The sequence below is a fragment of the Epinephelus lanceolatus genome, chromosome 2 (genome assembly GCF_041903045.1).
Source record: "Epinephelus lanceolatus isolate andai-2023 chromosome 2, ASM4190304v1, whole genome shotgun sequence".
Classification (NCBI taxonomy): domain Eukaryota; kingdom Metazoa; phylum Chordata; class Actinopteri; order Perciformes; family Serranidae; genus Epinephelus; species Epinephelus lanceolatus.
Window position 1 is genome coordinate 22,051,365 of NC_135735.1, and position 22,748 is coordinate 22,074,112.

The following is a 22,748-nucleotide window of genomic DNA, read 5'->3' on the forward strand; positions in this document are numbered from 1 at the left end:
ACACACCCGCTTGTTTGAGGGGGGGTCGTCGGGGTTGGCTGCGGTCAGCGAGACGTTGCTGCTATTTGCTTGAGGGCGGGCGGCTCAGCTTTTGGACCTACTCCAGAGAAGGTCCATCTCCTGCGCAGCTTGGCATGGCATAGCACAGCATGGCTTTACTCGGCACGCCAAAGAGTGTCAATGGAAAAAGGGTGCTCGATACAGCATTAGAGGCAGCGCTCTGTTTATTTCTATTGAAGGTGCACAGTGGTGGATGAAGCCAAAATGGCTCAACTGCCGCATATAAAATTACTTGAATGTTCGGCACTGCTTCCGCACTGTGTGGCCCACAGAGCGAGCATACAAGAGACCTCTGCTGACCCAGCAGACTACTTCCAGTTTAGCGATCTGCTAACTTGAATGGGGATAAAATGATTCAATTGTGTGGCTCTTCTAGACTTTAGAAATGCTATCAGACTGAAGTGAAATCCCGACAGTGAAACCAGTCATTTTACGGGGGCTGTGATGCTAAAAAAAAATGTATATATTGAGTTACCAATGTCTCTTTAGTCATGTTAGTGAATGGGTCGCAGTGCATCATGTGATAGTGTAATTACACTGTTTGGCCACTATGAAAACTGGCTTCACACCCTGGCGCACTTCCTGAGGACCTGATCAGGGATGTTTTGTGCTCATTATAAAACATTTACCTTCTCTTTCTACTCAGTTACATAAATACAACTTTTGATTACTGCTAAACTGCTGATTGAATTCTCAATTAACAGTTTAACGTACAAAGAAAGGTGAAAAAAATAACCATCACCAATTTTCAGAGCCCAATGTGGAGTCTTCAAATTGCATGTTTTGTCTGACAAACAGTTGAAAACCAAGATACTGAGTTTCCAGTGATGCAGAACAGAGGAAAAATAGCAAATCATCACAATAGTTGAAATAGTTGCTGATCAATTCTCTGTAGATCAACTTATCTTTTCAGCACTAAAACACACATATATGCACACACACACACACAGTTTTCATGCAGAGGGCTGTCTGGCTCTGGTCCTCCCTTACTAAGCACATTTGGGGGTATTGATCAGTACAAAAAAAAGCTTATATAGAGCATATTTTTAGGCTTTGCACTGCAGTGCTGTGGCAGTGATGGAGACCCGCGCTGAATCAGGAGCTAATAAAGTTTAATGTTTTGCTGAAGTGGCTTTTTGTGTTTTCCAACAAAATAAAATCAGAAATATATAGATGAAACATGGCAGTACGGCAAGAGGAAATAATGGAACAGAACTTGCTCACAGGTGTGCACTTTTGGAAAAGACATTACAGGGGCAGTGCGTAGGATTTTGAGCACTGCAGATTGAGCCTGGCTGAAACTTCTCCTGGTTAGAATTCCTTCTGTGTTTATTGACAGTGTCTGGTCTGTCTGTTCTGGGCTACTGTAGGAACATGGTGGTGCAACATGGCGGACTTCACGGATGAGGACCATGTCCCTATGTAGATATAAACAGCTCATTCTAAGGTAATGAAAACACGACTCTTATTCTCAGGTGATTACACACTACAGAAAACATACTTATTATATTCCATTTCTGCTAATATATTCCACTAAATCCTACACACTGAATCTTTAATTAACATGCACACAAGACACGTATAGATATGTATAATGTTAATGCTGAAATGGATCCTACATTTCGCCTATTAGGGAGAAAGGGACAAACTAAAAGAAACACATTTCTCTGACGGACGTGTGCACACTCCTGAAACCTGAAATTGCAGTCCCAGAGGCGCTCACTCTCCTGGAGCCACAGCTGAAACATGGATCCCACAGAGATGTAACCTCCAGGGACAGAAACAGGCAGCGAGTCGGATCAAAAAGAGTGTCGATTATGAAAGGGCGGGTGGGGGATGAGGCATGCTAACCAAACTGAGGCGATGCCAAAAGAAACACTCAGAGCTGGTGAGGAGGAAGAGGGGGAAGCTGAAATATCAACCTGAGGGAGGAGCTGATGGCCCTGGGGGCGGCTGGCCTCCTTCATGCTGAGCAAACACCCACAGATTCCCCATCATCCCCTGCAGTGCTGGCTCAAAAACAGCAGCAATGTCCCCCTTAGTTTCTACTCCTCATCTTTTTCTTTTATAAAGCATATTTCTAAAAACCCAAACAGTAAAAGAAGAAAGAAAAACCAACTTGTGAATTAAGAGAGAAAAAACAGCAACTCCCACAATCCACTCCAGCCCCAGGACAGTCTGAAAATAAATGAGCGATTAGGATTGTTCCCTTAAGCAAGGAACTGTGAGGAAATCGGATTTTTCTCTCCTATAAAACTGCGATGTCACCGCAGTGCACCACAGCAGAGAAAATACACACCAAAAGGTGCAAAACATAGCACGTAATAAAGAGATACAGATGCATGTTTTAATCTGAAAGGACAGTAATGCAATCACCATTGATTATGTAATGATTATCAAGAAAAACCACAATAGAGGTGCGCAAAGAAAGAGCGCTAACACAGAGACAATATTGGTACAGATGAACCTCAGCTGCAGAGGGAGAAGGAGTCAGATCCCCCTCCTGTCTTTTCTGGAGGTTTTTGCACTTATTAAACTCCCACTGAGGCTCCTCTAAAAGGCAGATGTGTTAGACTGTCAGATCAATCAGTCCTGTACTCTGCTCTCTCTCTTTCTCCGTCTCTCACACTCATACACACAAATGGGGGGACGTGCATATACACACAAAGTCCTTGGAAAACGTCCAGAGATTAACCATTTGGCCTGTCTCCCCGTTGCCAGTCCCATCTGTATCGATGAAACAACATGAGGAGCAGGAAACTGAAAGGAAATGCCTCATTCGGGCCATTATCAGTGAAAAATGACTTTAAGATTATGCTGCTGCACTCGACCAGGAGACAACGGCAACTACATTACAGGTGACAAATCTGATCACCGCTAGACGATGAACAATGTGTGTGTGTGTGTGTGTGTTCCGCTGATCTTGTGACCTTTTGCATGTCATTAACTGCTGTTAAAGGTTTGACCTCCGACCCACAGAATTTACCCTCACGGCTCACTGTCAACAAGACAGATTTTATCCTTGTTACCCATTTCAACCTGGAAACCTGTGTATTTTTCTTGTACTGTGGTATTCTCACTGCATTTCAGATGATACAGAGATATGAAGTCTTAAACTAGCCACTCCATCAGCTTCACTGATTCAATGAAATGTCGCATTATTGTTTTTTTTCAGCAAACTTCCTGCAAAACTGACACAAGTTCCTGGTGTTTGAGTCCTAAGTGATTTATCCAGCCTAGGTTAGGGCTTGGTGATATGTCCTGAAAATTATATCACAATATTTTGGGCTCTGTCTTGATACACGATATATATCTCGATATTTTTAAATCTCCTAAAAAGCACTTTACTAATGCTAGGACTGGGAAACAAAAAACGAACATAACAATATTCTGACCAAGTGCCCTCGATGATGCGACAAAGTTGTAGGGATGACTACTGTTTTTTTTGTTTTTTTTGGGGGGGGGGGGGGGGGGTCTGTTTTTTCAGAAAATATTAACACAGTGAGGCCATGGTCCTCTGTTGGAAACCGGTGGTTTGCCCTCTCCGGGCTGGGGGAGAGTTACTGCCTCAAGCGTGGGAGTTCAAGTATCTTGGAATCTTGTTCACGAGTGAGGGTAGAATGGAGCATGAGGTGGATCAGCGGGTCGGTGCGGCTTCTGCAGTGATGCGGGTGCTGCGCCGGTCCGACGTGGTGAAGAGGGAGCTGAGCCAGAAAGCAAAGCCTTCAATTTACTGGTCCATCTACATCCCAACCCTCACCTATGGTCATGAGCTCTGGGTAGTGACCGAAAGAATGAGATTGCGGATACAAGCGGTGGAAATGAGTTTCCTCCGTGGGGTGGCTGGGCTCAGCCTTAGAGATAGGGTAAAGAGCTCAGACATCCGGAGGGTGCTCGGTACAGTAACAGTACAGGTACAGTAACGTAGCCTTTAAAATGAGGGATAAACACCATGTATGCCATATCACGATACAACAGTATCCAAAATCTAAGACAATATATACTCTCATATCTCGATAACGATACGATATCTTCATATTCCTAGTCAAGGTTGCATGACATGGTAGCTGACATCAACAGCAAATGTGTTTATACTTGTATCAGATGGCCACAATCCATGGTACAGTAAGGGGAAAAGCCTGCACTCATGATTTGCACCTGTTTTTCTGTTCAGTTTCAATGTATTCATTTCATTTAAAAAAGTGAAAATGCAATTTGGAAAACAAAGAAGTTGAAATACTGCAAATACTTTTTATTTTACATTTGGCTAAGGTATAAAAGTTGCATCGACAAAACAGAAGTTGGCGTATCGATTAAACAAAATGTAGCAAAGTATAATGGAAACAGACAGAAGGGGGGAGAGGTAAACCAGGTCCCCAGAAAGTGTGCTGGGTCTTGAAGCCAATTTTCATAGTGGACAAACAGTGTAATTACACCACCACATGATGCACTGCGACCCAAAAGACTTTTTCCCATTGACTTACAAGGCGAAAGAGCTGTCTGTTGAGCATCACAACCAACCCAATATGACTGGTTTCACTCTCAGGATTTGATCCATTCAGTCTGGTAACATTTATAAAGTCTACAAGAGCCACACAACTGAATCATTTTTTACCCTATTCAAGTTAGCAAAGCTCTAATCCAGAAGTGGCTGGCTCATCTGGCAGAAGTCTCTTGTGCGCCTGCTCTATGGGCCACACAGTGCAGAAGCAGTGCGATCATCCAGGTAATGTTATATGCAGCAGCTGAACTTTTTTGGCTTCATGCACCACTGAGCAACTTTCATAGAAATGAAAAGGGCTCTGTCTCCAGCACTGTATCAAATTCTCTTTATACATTCATGCTATAAACAACCACATGCACAGGGAGAGAACCCCTCCCTGCCCTTCCACACGCATACAAAGAAAGCCTAAGGCAGGGAGAGCAGCAGCAAAGAACCCCCAGGAACAGAACAGAGCAGCATCAGTGACAAACAGAAATGACACTGATAAGGCAGACACAACATGAAAAGGAGGAGCTGGGGTGGAGGCGGGTTGCAAAGCAGCATGCAGAGGAAGCAGCAACAGTCGGCAGGCCAGAGCAGTTTAATGAATGAGATTTGCCAATTGGTTACATAGAAAGGAATCATGTGATCAGCTGACTCCCTTCCATCAATCAGCTGCTCCATCAGTTCAGTTTCAGATCAGCTGATGTAGATGAGATGTGAGCTGAGCTTGACATGGTGTCCTGCCTGAACTAACGCTATGCTCAATGTTTGTCTCTCTGTCCAGTTATTGTTCCAATTATGTAGGAAGATGAACAAGTCCATTCTCACAGTGACAGCCACTCAAAGTCTGTTAAAATGTGGACGTTTAACCTGCGACGGTTTTGCAGCTTGATGGAAAATTGTCTTTGTTAAAAGGCTGTAAACACAGAAATATCAAACAAATATTATTTCATCTGAAAACATTCAGCGTCCGTGTCTAGACAGCCACATATTATTGAGCAAGGTTATTCTGTAGGGCTGCAATGCTTTATAGTCATTTTTACAAATCAATGTGATTTTCTTTCTTTTGGAGCCGAACCCAGAAGTTCTAGTTTCACTTTGGCTCTTTATTGCTTTTATTTTTTGTGTGCTCAGAGTAAAAGTTCTTGTAAACAGTGTTTATGTAAGAGCCTGAAAACGCCTCTCAGGTTTGTCTTCAGGCTCTTGATTTATCTTCCTCACTGCCTGATTAACCTCCTAAAACAGCTCTCAGCGCAGTGGTCGGCTACTTTCTGTGGGAGCCAGAGACAAACAAAGATAAAAGAAAAATATAAAAGAAATATTGTAATGTGCTCTCACGTCTTCCCTTGCTTTCTGTTAAAAAGCTGCATATCAGCAGCCTGTAGAGTCCCGATTCAGACGAATAACCACTTTGTTGATCAACTGTCGAAGGTATATCGCCAACTTTTACATCTACTCTGGCTCCAGATACACAAATAAACATGCACAGGCACACACACACGCCCCCGACCTGCTCTCCCACATGTGTACACACATAAAAGCACCATCCAGCACAACACAGCTGCTAATCATAGAACAAAGGGAGGCTCCAGTCAGCAGGCTCTCCCATTGATCGGCTATAGAAAGCAGCAGGGAGGGACGACTGTCAGCTTTGTTACAGCAGGAGGAAGTTATGACACTATAGCAGGTAGAGGGTAGAAGTCAAAGCACTGTCTGTCTGTCTGCTGCGAGCGCTGATATCAGACCTCCACACTGATGACGGCCTGTTGTGGCACGCCACTGAAAAGCTCTTTATTAAAAGAAAACTCTGTAAACACTGGGTCAAAGCCAGGAGGAGGAAATGGATGCCTGTCACATCACTGGAAACTAAAACTTTCCATTCAGTCCAAATAAAAGACGCATTTGCTTCTTAAAGCTTCTTCTTCCTGTCGGATTTGACATGAACACACTGGCGGAATAACTGTAAACACAGGTGTTGTACAGTCGCAGCACCTGAGAGTGTTTTCCTCGACGCAACACCCTCGGCTAAAGCACAACTGAACATCGAGACAGACATTCGGTCGCCTCTGGTTGTCTTCTGTTGTCTCTGCTCTGGTTTCCCTCCCATCCCCGCGAGCACAGTTCAACCTTGTTGGCCTTTTCTATTCAACAGTCTGCAGGCAGACCTGCTGGCGGCCGGGCCGAGGCTGTTTGTAAAGAAATGCAGCATCAAGCATTCTGTCAGACACGTCCCGGGCTGCGGGTCACACCGACACACAGACACACTACGAACAAGCGCAGGCAGAGGGAAGAAAAGGAGGATTTATGACAGAGATCTGTGATGTGGCATACAAATATCATGCATTCAATGCATGAAACGATTTCCCCACACACGACCCTGCAAACACGTGACCCTTCCCCCCTCTCTCTCTCTCCGTCTGTCTCCGTCTCCTCCCGCATGTATTTGCAGGGTCAGTTCAGGTCTGAAAACATTCAGAAAAACAAAACAACATCTTTCATCACACATCAACCAGCTTCACTCTTCAAAGATCAAAATGATGCTGGAGGCTGCTTGTGTTTTATGTGCGCACATTTGGGTGTGCGTGCGCGCATGCAAGTGTCTGTGAATACAAAGAGGTGGGCGGGCAGAGATGCAACGTGTGCGCACACATGTGCAAGCACAGATCTGTGTTTGATCAGTCTAAGATCCCCTCCAGACATGTTTTAAGATATATGAAAACAATCTGCTTGGAATTATAATTTCTGTCTGATGTTTTTTCCACAAAGAAGTTCAATTAACTCGTTAAATATTTTTTTTACATCTCCATCTGTCTCATTGAAGAAATCCAGAATTTATTAATGTGCAACTATTATTCATTCCCCCAAGTTTAACAATTGGACACAAGACGTCGCCATCACCGAACAGTCTCAGTGTTTGTGCACTAGAGAATTCATGTGTCCACATCACACTTGTGTAAACTGAATACTGGACCATGATTTAGAGATGTTCTGCTACCATTTTTTTTTTCAGCACCAATTTCAACACCTGAACTTTAAAGGTGGGGGGAAAAAATGATACAGCATAGTATCGCGATATTTTTGTGTAGCAATATCGTATTGCCAAGTATAATTTTTTTAATTATATAATTTATTAACATTAAAAATACAAATAAACCTTTAGGTAGCCTAATAGAATAACATAATCGACTGCTTTTTCAGTCCACTAGATACATTTTGCTGCTGCTGCTGAAAAAAAAAAATGGCTGAGGTGAGATGAACAGACTGAAAATTTTATCTTATTAGATAAACAGATGATGAGTTTTTTCCTTTGGGGACATAATTTACAGTTGAATAAAGGTAATAAATCACAATATATTTTATCACAATACTCAACATATTTAAAATCACTATAATATTGTATTGTGATTTAAGTATCGTGATAATATCATACCGTGGATCCTTTGGTGATTCCCATCCCTAGTGAACCTGCATGTTGGCCATACAGGGAATAAATCACAGCTGTGTAATCACACTACATGGATGTGAAATGACTGCTGTCATCGTTATAACTACTGTGGCTAATGTTGCACTATCAACTATCAACTATTCACCGCTCTAAAACTGTGGTTGCAGTGGCTGCACAGTGCGATTTGCTGTGTAAGCTACGGTTTTAAAGCAAAGAATTAATTTCTGTGAAAAGTGCCGTTTGATCCGGGTGTGAAACTACTCTGAGTTTATTAATAAATTACGTGGCACTGGATCAGTGCGCAGCTTTGCATACTTGCCGATACCCGATCCAGCATTTTAGGCGGTAACAGTAATTTTTTAACATTTTAATTTCAATTTAATTGTTGTTGTAGCCCTAAAGTGAGACCTACATTTTCCAGTTGTATAAATGTGTATCCCATACACTGAATAAAAAGGTTAAAATGAGGTTAGCTATTGATTCCAAATTCAAAAACGAAAATGGCTTCGAGGAAAATAAAAAACGTCATAGTCCTTGGACAGATCTGTTTGCTTTCACTACTAATGCTGCAAAGTTTAAGCACCAAATAATAATAAATAGCCCACTGCAGAGTAGCTACTTTGTTGTAATACATATTAATGAATGCTACATTTAGGCCTAATAGAATGTTTATGGTTAATGTAGATTAAATAGGCTGCGTTGCCATCACTATAAGACACAGATATGTATTGTGGCTTCAGACAGATTTCTTAACATTTTTTGGCCAAGAATGACTCTTTTGATAGTAAAGTTTGCCGACATCTGGTCAACTGGCTACCAAACTAGTTGTGATGTCTTCAGAAGATGAACGTGAAAACAGCCTTGAAGAGTCAAACTCTGCACTTACATCATTCTGCACAGTGAAGCTCAAACATTCAAGTGAAGTAACGATAAAGACAATTTGTAAGTGGAGGGCAAATCACAATTTTGTTGATTCTTTCTGATGTTGACTGTAATCTTGTTAGCAGAATAATGAACAAATTGGAGTCCACGCCGGACAGCCTATAGGACAAAAGCACAGCCCTGATGAGAAGATGAGATGCAGTACATCCAGCTTTGAGACTGGATTTTGCAACACTGAAGTCATCATGTCAACAATCATTAGAGCTGAGCTGCAACAGTTGTTCGATCTTACACCTTAACCTAGGTGTACCTGGATTCTGTCAGCACAGTGCTTCTTTTTTCCTTAGTCCTTATGAATTCTCCAACTCTTTCCTTGACCTCATGATGATTTTCACTGAGGAAAAGTGTTTGGAAAATACATAGGAGGTCATTTGACCACAGCCTTTGTCTCAACAATAAAGTAAACTGAATATTTGGGGTTTTTGGACTATTGTTCAGACAAAAAAAGGTATTTAACAATGTCACATTGTGCTCTCTGAACTAATAATCAAGAAAACAACAGGCAGAATTAACAATAATGAAAATAATCATAAGCTGCAGCCCTATTTTTTCCCTCTATCTCAAATATCACAAGACAACAACAGAACTACACTGTTCACATTACAAACTCATCTAACAGGAATGTGCACTTGCACTGCAGAAGTTAAGTGAAGTTCAGCTTCTTTCAATGACCGTGCATATTTTTCCTCCCGAGCCCTCTGAGTCAGAACCTTTGCTGTGTCACTGCAGATCTTCCACAGAAATACAACCCAGACGTTCTTCTTTTCCTTTGCATTTTACCGATGGCTGCTTTGCCAACCAGGCGTAGTGCAATGCCAGGTTTTCAGCTGGGCTGGTTCTTTGCTTCATTAGGCAATACACAGCAAAGAGAAGGCAAAAAAAGAAGGGACGTCATGTAACAAAGGGACTTTAATCTTTTAACACGACACATCCTGAAGAAGCTCAGATCATCCTGTACCCGGTGTTGAACACGTATCATAAAAAAAACCCAAAAATATCAGAGTACAAGTAGAAGAACGAGATGAGACAGAAAGTCTGGCTGCATCTCCAGCTCGTAACGGCAAAGCACACCGAGACAGGGAATTAAGTGAAGTTGACAACTTGAAATATTAGAGCCGCTCTCAAACAGTGTGCATGTGTGCGTGTGTGTGTGTACAGTATGTGTGCCTGTGTGTGTGTGCTGAAGTGGGAGCAAGGACAAACTGTTCTCTCCACCATTATGGTGCTCACTGGTAGCACTGGAGTGGGGGCAGGATGTACTGGAGGGTCCTCAGAGTAATGAGTAGCAGCAGGCTGAGTGCCTACTTACTTATTATGGAAAAGGTGCAGCAGGAAAGTGAATTACAACTGTTCGGCGACACCTCAGCACAGACTGAGCGCTAAAACTACATGACATCATCACGCCACACGCCCGCTCTAAACACAAGAGTGAGGTCACTGCAAAGATGTTAAAAAAAAACCACCAAGTAAAATGAAGGTACACAGCAGTGAGATGATTGATGGAATCCATCTAATTAGTTGATCAATATGAGATTTAAGACAGGCTGGTCCGCCCGTGAGTGGTCTGGCCTGAGAGCATGTGTGCTGACCGCACTGTTCCATTTAATCTAAACTGACAAGATGAGTAAAGCAGCTGAGGAGCCACGGCCTCTATTGACACCTGGGAAGTAAAAGGCTGCATCAATACAACAAACAGCCCAGTGGAGCTTTGTGTCGAGTCCCTGAATAATAGCATTATGCTTTTGTCACACTGTTCGCAAGTGGACGGCCATCAAATTATAAGATGCTGTGAAACCTATGATGCCATTACATAATGTGACTTATATCACATCACAACAACAAGCTCTCTTCTTCACTAGGTGTCATGTAGGAGGAGGGTTTCCTCTGAGCTTCACCTGTAAAGGATCAGTTCACCTAAATAAATTAAAAAAACACTAGCACCTCTGTTTTTTTAATCAGGTAATGCAGGTAGTGAGGATGAACTGTTGACAGTGTGCTCTTTGGATTGTCCTTAGTAACCAGGGCATTGTTACAGGACAGATGTGTTGCTTTAAACTGGTTTAAAGGTCCAGTGTGTAGGATTAAGGAGGTTGCTTTAGCAGAAATAGAATATATTATAACAGTGGTGCAATGGTTAGCATTGTTGCCTCACAGCAAGAGGTTTCCTGGTTCCCAGGGTGAGGGAGTCCCTCTGTGCGGAGTTTGCATGTTCTCCTCGTATCAGTGAGGGTTTTCTCGGGGTACTCCAGCTTCCTCCCACAGTCCAAAGACATGCAGGTTAACTGGTGACTCTAAATTGTCCGTAGGTGTGAATGTGAGTGTGAATGGTTGTCTGTCTCTATGTGTCAGCCCTGTGATAGTCTGGCGACCTGTTCAGGGTGTACCCTGCCTTTCGCCCAATGTCAGCTGGGATAGGCCCCAGCTAGCCCCCCCGCGACCCATAACAGGACAAGCAGTAACGTAAAATGAACAAATGAATGAATAAATATATTATAATAAGTATGTTTTCTGAGTGTATAATCACCTGAAAATGAGAAGCATTGTGTTTTCATTACCTTAGAATGAGCTGTTTATATCTACGTAGGGACATGGTTCTCGTCCTAGGGAGTCCGCCATGTTGCACTGCCATGATTCTACAGTAGCCCAGAAGGGACAAACTAAACACTGGTTCTAGATAAGGCCATTCATGTTTTCATGTCAGCCAATGTAGTTATCAACTCTTCCATGACAAGCATTGTAAAAACACTGATTTTTCTTTTTTTTTATAATATAAAACTGTTTTATTCCGTGTTTTTACCCGTTTCAACCACTGGTTCGTTTGTTTTGGAGAAGAGGAGACCACTGCAAATAATTCAGCCCCTGGTAAGAACCTCCTGAACAATGAACACTGAAGGGATTCTAACTGGGAGTTCACGCTCAGCACATCGGAGAATTTTCAGCTGGTTGCAATCTGCAGTCTAAATCCCCCTAAATCTGACATACTGCTCCTGGTGGGAGTGCCATAAAGAAAAATTGCAACGATTAGTAGGTCTGTCACAACAATATCATTATCACCTTATCATAGGATATATGGCCATGACCTCAATCATTTCGCATGCTCGTTGTATTTTACATGCATGGTTGTTTACATAAGGAAGCAATTCTCTTTTTTTTCTTGCCTATTTGTGCTAGTCCAAAGAAAACAAAACAGTTCAAAGACAACACAGTGTAGCTTATTGGTAGCCCGCAGCTGCACTTTTGGAGTGGGAGAGTCACAGTCCTGGTAGTCATTTACTTGGCAACCCCTGGCTATGAGCCAAAAAGTCAGTTGTTTGTAATTTTATCCTCCAATAACTTCACTCTCCACTCTGTAAATCAACCACCAAACTGTCCAGCTAGATTATGGTGGTAGTGTTTCCTGAAGCTTGCTATGCTTGTCTTTGAGTTGCAAGATGTGCCATTTGGTTTTCTTTTGTTGGCCAAATTTTGTATTAAGTCTCAAACTGAGTTATTTTTAGGCTACTCCTACGCAGGTATGCTACTTTCAAGCTCTTTTTTTTTTTTTTTTAAATATGTAGATTTTTTTAATTCCAATTCCAATGTCTGAATGTTCTAAGAAATAAAAGTTCACACCCCTTTGTATTTATCGCAATTATTTCTGAGACACTATATCGTCCATCAAAAGCCATTATTCTGACAGGCCTAATGATTAGTTGATTAATTGATAAGTCAACTGACAGAAAATTAATTGGCAACTATTTTGATAATCGAATAACCATTTTAATCCTTTTTTTTTTTTTACCGAAAAAATGCCAAACATTTGCTGGTTTCATGGTTCTTAAATCTGACATATTGATGCCTTTCTTTGTCATACATGACAAATTTTTTGGAGACGTCACCTTGGGCTCTGAGGCATTTCACTATTTTCTGACATTTCACAAAACAATTAATTGAGAGAATTATGGAAAGATCATGAAAATAATTGTTAGTTGCAGCCTCAACAAAAAATAAATATATGAGGGTGTGGCACAAAACTCAGTGAAACCAAATATCCAAATAAAACCCAAACCATCTGCATGCCTAAATATCATTAAAGATATAATATGTGGCAGTTTTGGGTGAACTGATCCTTTAATAGTTCTCTCCATCCTAATGAATATTCCACATAGATGAAGTCGTGTTGAATAATAAATGTAGTAGCTTTTTGCACACACATGCTGCACAATAAAAGTCATAAATTTGTTTTAATTATGGCAGCTTCCGTTTTAATCCCTATGTGCTAAAACTTGTTAATGACACTACCTGATTCTGTTGATTCACATTCAGTTTCCCGGTTCTCTGCATCAAAACCCAGTGACTCACCGAGTAAACACACAGTAAAATATGAAAATGAACATTAGGAGGAGTCTCATTGGACCTTAAACTATGACTCATATCAATCTTTTTTTTTTTAAGCATACAAAAAGTCTTATGAAAGACTTCCCACTTGTTTGACACTGTGGTGGAAGTATTGATATTCACTTTGAAGGCAGAGAACAGCAACTGATTGAAAGCATCTTAACACTTCTCTGCGTTCACTTTGATGTTCGGAGTCTGACACCAAAAGCTAAAAAAAATAATAAAAAAATTCATAAATAGCGTCTCAGTATTTCCGACAACAACCACATCTGAATTTACTTTATTCATTTCCAACACATCGAGAGTCTGTTCATCAAAATGATGAAGATTTCCAACCAACACTGCAGACTGCACTTTGAAGTATGAGTATGTGCGCGAGTGTACATGTGTGTGTCTGCGTGTGTTTGTGTCTTAAGACCTGTTGCCAGGATACTAGCGAGGCCTAATAAGCCAGTTAATTAATGATGATTCACACTCCCTTGCTGCAGAAAAAGCAGAACCCAGCAACTAAACAATCAAATTAAACATTTCATCTGCTCGCAGAACTGCTGCTCTGTATTCCTCGCTGAGACCTCTCAAGACAAAAAGGTGCAACATACAAACAACAACCAGATTAGACAGAACTTTTTCCTCTGAAATTATTTCCTGTGAGAGGCCTGGTACCACAAAATTCTATTTTCCTGGCCTCGGGATCTCAAGACAGCACAAAACACACAAGGTCAGTGAGAAACCTGATTCTGTTTTTGAATTTAGAGGAAGACAGAAATGTCCAAAAAATAGGTGCCTACAGCCATGTACTTAGGCAAAGCACTGCTTTGAGCAAATGCTTACATAAGCATGCTAACATAGTCACACCCATCCATCCATTTTCAACCGCTTATCCGAAGTCTTGGGGGCAGCAGGCCAAGCAAAGCATTGCAGACGTCCATCACCCCAGGAACGTTTTCCGGCTCCTCCTGGGGACCCCGAGGTTTTCCCAAGTCAGATGAGATATGTAATTTCTCCAATATGTTCTGGGTCTGCCCCGGGGCCTCCTACCTGCGAGATGTGCCCGGAACACCTCTAACAGGAGGCACCCTGGAGGCATTCTGATCAGATGCCTGTACCACCTCAACTAACCCCTTTCGACGCGAAGGAGCAGCAGCTCTACTCCGAGCTCCCTCCAGATGTCTGAGCTCCTTACCCTGTCTCTACGGCTGAGCACAGCCACCCTTCTGAAGAAACTCTTTCGCCGCTTGTATCTGCAACCTTATTCTTACGGTCACTACCCAGAGCTCATGACCATAGGTGAGGGTTGGGACGTAGATGAACCAGTAAATCGAAAGCTTTGCTTTACAGCTCAGCTCCCTCTTCACCATGACAGTCCGGCGCAGTGCCCGATTCAATGCAGACACTGCAAACCACAAATCCATCTCATGCTCCATTCTCCCCTCACTCATGAACAAGACCCCAAGATCTCAAGGCGTAGCCGTGGGGAGGAAGGGGCCCAGTTTGGTAACCTCAGAATTGCATCTCTGCCTTATGCAGATGATGTGGTTCTGTTCATCCCACCGTGACCTCAAGCATGCACTGGGGTGGTTTGCAGCCAATGTGACACAGTCAGGAAGAGAGTCAGCACCTCCAAATCTGAGGCCATGGTTCTCTTGTCAAAACAGTGGATTACCCCCTCCGGGATGGGAGTGAGTTACTGCCCCAAGCGAGGGAATTCAAGTATCTTGGGGTCTTGTTCACAAGTGAGGGTAGAATGCCACCTGGCACTAAATGGGACCATAACTTACAAAATGAACGTCATGCTGTATTGAAGAAGACTTGAAAGTAGCAACTGAGACCATAAACCCATATAGGAAAATGTTTACTGAGGTAATAAATCAAGTGACAGAAAGGGTCATTTTCTCATAGACATCTGCACAATCAAACTTCTTTTTGCAACCAGTGGAGTCGCTTGTAGATTTAAGGCGCTTTCACATTGGCTTCACGTTTCAGACATGGTGATAACCTCTTGCATGCTCACAATGACAATGGTTATTGTAATGTTCACCACCTTAGTTTAACGTGTTAGGCAAATATTTGCTAATTCACAGCAAACACAAAGTGCAGTTTATGGGAATGTTAGTTCTGCAAATATTTTCTTATAAACCAAAACTTAACATTGTCTGGGAACAACAAATGTACAAAACCTTGTGTCAGTTCACCCGGGAAGTGTTGAGATATTTCACAGGACAAGGAAAATCTGACTTACTCGTGGCACCTGGAGCACTACAGCCAGTAACATTCATCCTCTGGGAAACATTCATTTTGTACATTTCATAATAATCCATCCAGTAGTTGTTGAAATATTTTGGTCTGGAGCAAAGTACAGACTGGACTAACCAACAGCCCGACATCTCCATGCCTCAAGTGTTGCTAAAAATTAAGCTGTTGTTAACTTCACTCCACCGTGGACTTTTGACCCCCTTCAGCACACACACACACAAACACACCAAAAAAGACACTGAGAGCCTCCCAATATGCCCCCACAACACAACAACCCCCTACAAAATACTTTGAAGCCTTCTATTCAAACACAAACACACACTTGAGTAGATTAGTGCAGAATTTGCTGACGGTTGGAGCTGGAAATGCGGCAGAGAGAGCTGCCTCACAACAAATACCAAGAATACCATCTTAAGCCATCTTTGTTATGGCACAGTCTGTAGATTTGGGATGTTGGAGTGTTACTCTTAGAGCGGCTATACACAAAATCAACATTCATCTTCTTCCACACAACCAGGCGGGCGGGTGAGGGAAAAGAGGAGCAGTAAATCCTTCTCAGGAGAGGAGAGGAGAGGAGAGGAGAGGAGAGGAGAGGAGATGTCATAGTGGTACAGAGAGAAAGAGACGGGAAGCATCAAAATCTAATGTGCATTTATAAATGATGCCTGCACTAACTCTTTCTGATGGATTTACATATTCACATATTTTGTCTAAAGTGTCTTTATTCTCCGTGACAGGAAATGAGAAAGGGAAGAGAGGCGGTTTGTGTATCCATGTATGTGTGTTTGAACACTTGGATCAGCTCCGAGCTTTAATTCGTGGAGATGCGAGTTGAACGGTAATTTGTTCTGCATGTCAGCTGCTGACAGCTGCAGAAGCCCTTCGGCTGGCTCGGCCACGTCGCCTCATTTATTGGCCAAACCTGGCAGGGCAGCGTGATTCAGCACCAACAGGTAAACCTGCTGGTGATGCTGCCGAACTAAGCGGAGTGGAGACGATGAGTATGGCGGGCCTCTGCAGCCTCGAGTCTGCACCTCTCGACGTTTGAGCTCTGCGTCATTTTTTGTCACCAGCGATGAGATCAACAGGAAGTGACTACAGCAGTGGCTGGCTGCTTGTCTGCCGAGCTGAGTTACATCAGGGGTGTGGGATGATTACAGGCCCAGGGTAGGATGCAAGAAAGAGCAAGATATTTGTAGGATTAGTCTCTGTTGGCCAGGCAAGTGTGTGTGTGTGTGTGTGTGTGTGTGTGTGTGTGTGTGTGAGAAAGAGAGATATTATGCTGTCAAACACACAACTCTTAACGTCAAAGCTGTAAAACGCGTTTCTGTCCAGAGTGTGGATGATTGGGATGAGGGAGACACAGATATGCACAACACCGAGGTGGGATATGTGCATCCGTGTGTGTGTGTGTGTGTGTGTGTGTGTGTGTGTGTGTGTGTGTGTGTGTGTGGGCTCTACAGTGATTGCTCTGTGTAGGAAGTACAGATTACGCCTTCTCTTGCTGTGACCGTGATGAAATCCCACAATGCCAGTCATCACACAGAGAACCTTAATGACGTCCCACAGTGACCACACACACACACCTACGCCCTACACAAACACACACACACATACACACACACACACACATGGATGCAGATAGGTTGAGGATTTGTTGGATTTGCTGTCGCTTTCCTCATTAGCTCAGTTCGCCAACATGGCAGGAAGCTCAACAAATAGGCGTCATGGTTCAATGCTAATCTACATTTACATGCCAAAAGAATCAGGTTGTCGAGGAGCTTGTTTCCTCACAGTGACAGGGACACTTGAGAATGGACACACTGCACCAAAGCATCTCTAACAGATACTCAGGATAACGTCCTCCTTATAAACCACACTCACACACATGGAGGCAGAGAGAAAGAACACTTTCCTTCTCTAGATAATCAAACAGATTAGCTCTACCACATCTTAAGGCTACATAAGACAAGCTTCTGTATGCAAATACACTCGTCTTATTAGACTAAATTAAAGAGAAGAGCTGCAAAAAGCATCCGATAACACCTAATTGAGATGCTGTTGATTTGTCTTATTTACCCAGACAAAATACACTTACACTCTCCAGTAACAGCAGCTGCTGGATTTGCTGCTGATAGAAGTTGATGTTTAAGATCAAATGAAGTGAGTGCTGAAAAATCTTTTTCCAGCCCACGTTTTTACATAAGAAGATTTTAAACTCCATCAGTTTAGAGATTTCAACTTTACAAAGAGTTACTCCCACTGTCTCCAGATACAGAGAGGCTGACCTCAGCCACATTATCTGGGTTTTGGCACCACTGAGGCTGATGGGTCTTTCTTCGGGCTGGTTGTTTTCAGTGTTCAGATTGTGCTGGCTGTGGTCACCTATAATTGACCCCACCCATGTATACTGTTCGTGACATTGATAGAATACATGCTGAGGAAGGGCGTCGTGCCTGAAAAGTCCAAAAGTTAAAGGTTGATTGTGTAAGATTTAGGGGGATGTAGTGGCACATATCAGTGAGGATTGCAGAATGAAACTAGCTAAACCTTCTCCTGGTTTGAATTCCTTTAGTGTTCATTGTTCAGGAGAATTTTTCCCAGGAGCTGAATTATCCACAGAGGTCTCTTCCTCTCCAAAACAAAACAACCAGTTGATTTAAACTTGTAAAAACGCTGAATAAAGTATTTACATATTACAAATGTAATGGAGACAGGTTGTTAGCCCAACACAGCTTAACTTTTTTTCTGATTCAGATGTCCAGTAGATTTTAGCCGGGAGCAAAATTATCCACATAGGTCTCTTCTTCTCCACAACAAACGAACCTGGGGTCTCATTTATAAAACAATGCGTAGGATCCATACTAAAAATGTACGTACGGACAAAAGCCGAAAATGGAAGAGAAATTTAACAACCAGGCTTCCACCTCACCATCTGCATCACCAATTCCCTGTCTCCAAAATGTTCGTAAGCATGGGTCAAAGCTCTTCCCATCAAGTTCGTGTTTATAGATGACAACTTTTGCGTGAGAAGTGGCGTACACCTCTCTCAGGCCTCGTTTTGTGCGTATGCAATGCTTATAAATTAGACCCCAGGTGATTTAAACCAATAAGCACTAAATGAAGCAGTTTCATGATTAAAAATCTGTTTTTTCAACACTGCTTATCGGGGAGGGGCTACTTACTATAGTGACTGACATGAAAACGTGAATGACCCTATCTATAGTGAGTGGTTGGTTTGTCCATTCTGGGCTACTGTAGAAACATGGCAGTGCAACATGGCAGTCTCTGTGGACAAGGACCCGCTCCCTGTTCAGGTATAAACAGCTCATTCTAAGGTACTGAAAGCACAACTTTTATTTTCAGGTGATCATACACTAAAGGAAACATACTTATGTTATATTATATTTCTACCAATATGTCCCCCTAAGTCCTACACACTGGACCTTTAAATTGGAGAGCGGTCCTCATCTTCACTTATATGTCCTCAGTGACTCAGTTTAAGTTACAGTACTAAACCTTATATTACCTTTGCCTCACTCAGTCTCCCTCTGAAGGGCCTCTCAATAAGAATTTATCTCAACCAACTCCTACATATCACCAACTAGGACAATTTGCACAGACACCGCTTCATCAGGGAGGTGAAACTTAGGATTCATTTATTTCTTACTTTACAGCGTCTGCTGGGGTTTGGTGCAAACCTTAAGTACAAATAAATCGTCTCACGAAAAACAACAACAGTTTAATGTGAGGCAGAATTTAACAAAGACTTTAAGTATTTGTTCAGAGTTATGAACATCACCATCAGCTGTAACAACAGGCAGGTTAATGGTATCCCTGCAGATAAAATGCTTTGTTTGTTATGAGATTTAAATGAGATTGAAGATGAAGTTCATTTCCTGTTTTATTGCTCATAAAATTAAAATTTAAGCACTATGCTTTTTAGTAAATCATACTTCATCTCTGATGAGTTTCTTCTACAAAACTGGAGATGTGTTTAAGAGGGAAACATTTTTTATGGCTGGTTTTTGCTCCTTGTTTGCAATGTAGCACTACATGTAAGCAGTTTGTTCTCATGCACTATTCGTACGTATACCTACAGAAAGTAACGCAACAAAATTCATATATTCCACGTAATCACGAGCCAGTAACTAAAAAGGGTAACCCATGTATTTGGGAAGGCTGCAATCACGTGATCAATGTGCTTAGGGAAGGAAAGATGGAAGTAATTTAAAGGACAAAAGTCCAACTAAAGACGAAGGTTGGGGCAGTGGATGTGTCACAAAACACAGGACTTTCCCCCACGAGATCTGTGTTTGGAGTTGCGTGAAACCAAGTTAGCCTGTCGTCACCTTGTTTCTTTTCCTAAACCTAGCTTAGGTAACTTGTCTAAACCAGCGATTCCCAACTGGTCCGGCCACAGGGTGCAAATTTTTGCTTAGTCATTAGTTTGCGGTCCACATAGGTTAATACACATAGCATCATACTTGCGTTTGGCCATGTCGCTGAGCTAGTTTGCTGTCTCTGTTAAGTAGCTGTTAGTCAGTCACTCTACAGCAGAAAACAGCACTTGAAAATGAAAGCTCTGTGCTAGAAATTCACTGCACTTACAAATAAAGTGTTTTATTTACAAACTTGACACATTTGCGAGTCACTTGTGGTCCATTCAGAATGGGCCTGCGACCCACTTTTGGACTGCGACCCACCAGTTGAGAACCACTGGTCTAAATCTGAAGACACCCAACCATGTTTCTTTTCCGAAACCTAACTGAAGTGACTTTACGTGAAGTGTGTGACGTCATTCGTAGGGCGCTAACTCATTATATACCACACAAACCAATGTGCGTGTATTTCTGTAAGATATATGGACAGTTGTATGAAGATACTCTGGCCTAAGTAGTGATGTTTTGTGTTTTATAAGTCTGTGTGTGCTGGGAGCTTGTGCATGACACAATAAATAACATAACTAAGGGTACAAAGGTGCATCAGGTTTAGGTGAACAAAGACAACAGGAGGTAAGATGCAGCACAACAGGCTGGCAAACCTCAAATCAGCCCCGAGGCACTGATGAAGAATGTGCACTGACCTTTGCTCTCTGACCCCTGTGGTTACTCTCCTGTAACTATACACTCCCACACATATATGCAGCAACACATGTCCGCTCTCTCCCCCTCATTTCTCTCTCTCTCATACAAGAACATCTATCCATTCACAATTTATATTACAACCCTGTACTTCTACACTTGTGAGGATTTTCATTGACACAATGCTCCTTGAACCAAGTCTGAACCCTCAAACAGGCCTCTGAAGATCTCTCCGACGGTAAGGACCCATGCACAGACTTTCCCAAAACGTCCTCAGATTGGCTCTCGCAAAGATAGATGTACAGGCACACACAAACACAGATGGCCCTTGTGCCACAGACCTCCCCTTACCCCTGCACTCTGCCCCGCTGCCTCTATAATTAATGGAGCAGCCCGGCTCCGGGTCGCTGGCAGGAAATCAGGGGAAGTGTGCATTCATAAATATTTACCGAAACCACCATGAAAATTTCACATGAAGAAGGAAAAACACAACATCTCAAACATATCCCAGTGTACACAGAGGAGGAGCGAGCACTGTATAGCACTTAAAATATCCTCCTCCTTCACTGTATCTGTGTATGTGTGTGTATGTCTGTATCTGTGACCAGAGGCGTTGCATCCTCACAACTAATTGCTTAAGATTGGCTCCAAAATTCATTCAAAAAACCCAATTTCTTTTTTTCCTTGGCAGTGACACACACATTAGTTCAGCTCTGTACCTGAGACTAAAGAACTGGACCTCTTTCAAATCAGAAAATCAACTTTAAATATTCCTGAAACACTGAATCTACACTGATCATTTATGGTCTCCTGTGTTATAACCAGCAGCCCATGAGACCAGTGTAGGGACATGTGACACATATCCTTATTTTATGGATGCTAAAAGCAAATACTGGCATGCTGTTAGTGTCTCAATAGCATCATGCTTTTTCTTAGGATAAGGCTTTTCTTTGAGAGATGAAAACTTGCATCATGTTTGATTCATGCAACCTGATAAACCCAGCATTGTGTGATTGGTACTCACAGAGAAACCTGCCCAGAAGGGACACGAGTGCCGGACCCTGGGTGATGTGGTCAGAGCCAGAGCTGCGAAACTGACGGCCAGGATCAGACTCCCCAGGACCATCTGAGAGACCCCCAAAGCCAGCATGATCCTCGTCCGAGTCCTGTACTCCCTTAGCCGGGACAGGCTGCGGGACAGCGACGCGGGGCTCAGGGACCCCGGGCCGCCGATGCCGCTGCTGCCGCCGCGGGGCAGCGCGTTCACCGGCATTGTCACTGAAGGGTACGACAAGCACAGCACTACCAGTAAAGGACAAAACACATCCACGGAGAGCAGAGTCGGTGTGTTTCCGCCTGCAGCTGAGCTGGTAACACGGTGTAACTGGAGGTCAGTGTCCGGTGTGGATGATCTCCATCAATTAAGATACTCGCTCCAATTAGAGATGCGCTGCGGCGGGTGGGAGGAGAAAGGTGAGCAAAGAGCGGACTGGACGAGGCACCAGATGTTTACCATAACACACACACAAAGTAGAAAGATTTTCCAAGTCCAAATATTCAAAATAAACCGCAGGAGTTATCGCAGACTGCTCCGGCAGAAAGCCCATTCCTCAAAAGTCAAAATGCAAAAAGGCAAAAAGAAAAAACGCACCATCCTGCTGTCAAGCAGCCTTGCACCATTGTCATGCTGTCATGTTCGCCTCTGCAGGCGCTCCAACTACTCAAAAAGCGAGAGATGAACCCTGGATAAGACGCGTGTGAAACAAAAAGGTGCACTCCTTCGAGATTAAACTGAGAAGAAAAGGTGAAATGGCGCTGAATTAGTCGGTTTTTTAAAAGGTGTGTAAATATCCGCAGGTCTGGAGCGAGCAGTGTTTCCTCTGTGTGAGGCACCGGCCGTGGTTTTCACAGACGACAGCAAATCTAACAGCCAGGACAGGAGATGCACACTGCGTATTGGAGATGTGCCACTGTGCGCGTCTTCATGGCGGCGAGCTGCTGCTGCTGCTGCTGCACGGTGCCTGTTTTACTACGATGTAGTGGAGGAGGGGAGGTGGGCTCGTTACTATCAGGCAACATCAAGAGAAAAAAAAAAAAAAAA

The 22,748-nt window shown here is 42.9% G+C and overlaps 1 protein-coding gene across 2 annotated transcripts in view; it reads right to left on the reverse strand.

The window, feature by feature from the left end:
- The window catches only part of fam189a1 (family with sequence similarity 189 member A1), a 159,645-nt gene extending 136,897 nt beyond the window's left edge, over positions 1 to 22,748 (reverse strand). For both annotated transcript variants that reach the window (XM_033630164.2, XM_033630155.2), the window contains exon 1: positions 21,672 to 22,748. In XM_033630164.2, coding sequence (XP_033486055.1) covers positions 21,672 to 21,920 — 249 coding nt within the window. In that variant the 5' untranslated portion in view covers positions 21,921 to 22,748. The remainder of the gene's footprint in view (positions 1 to 21,671) is intronic.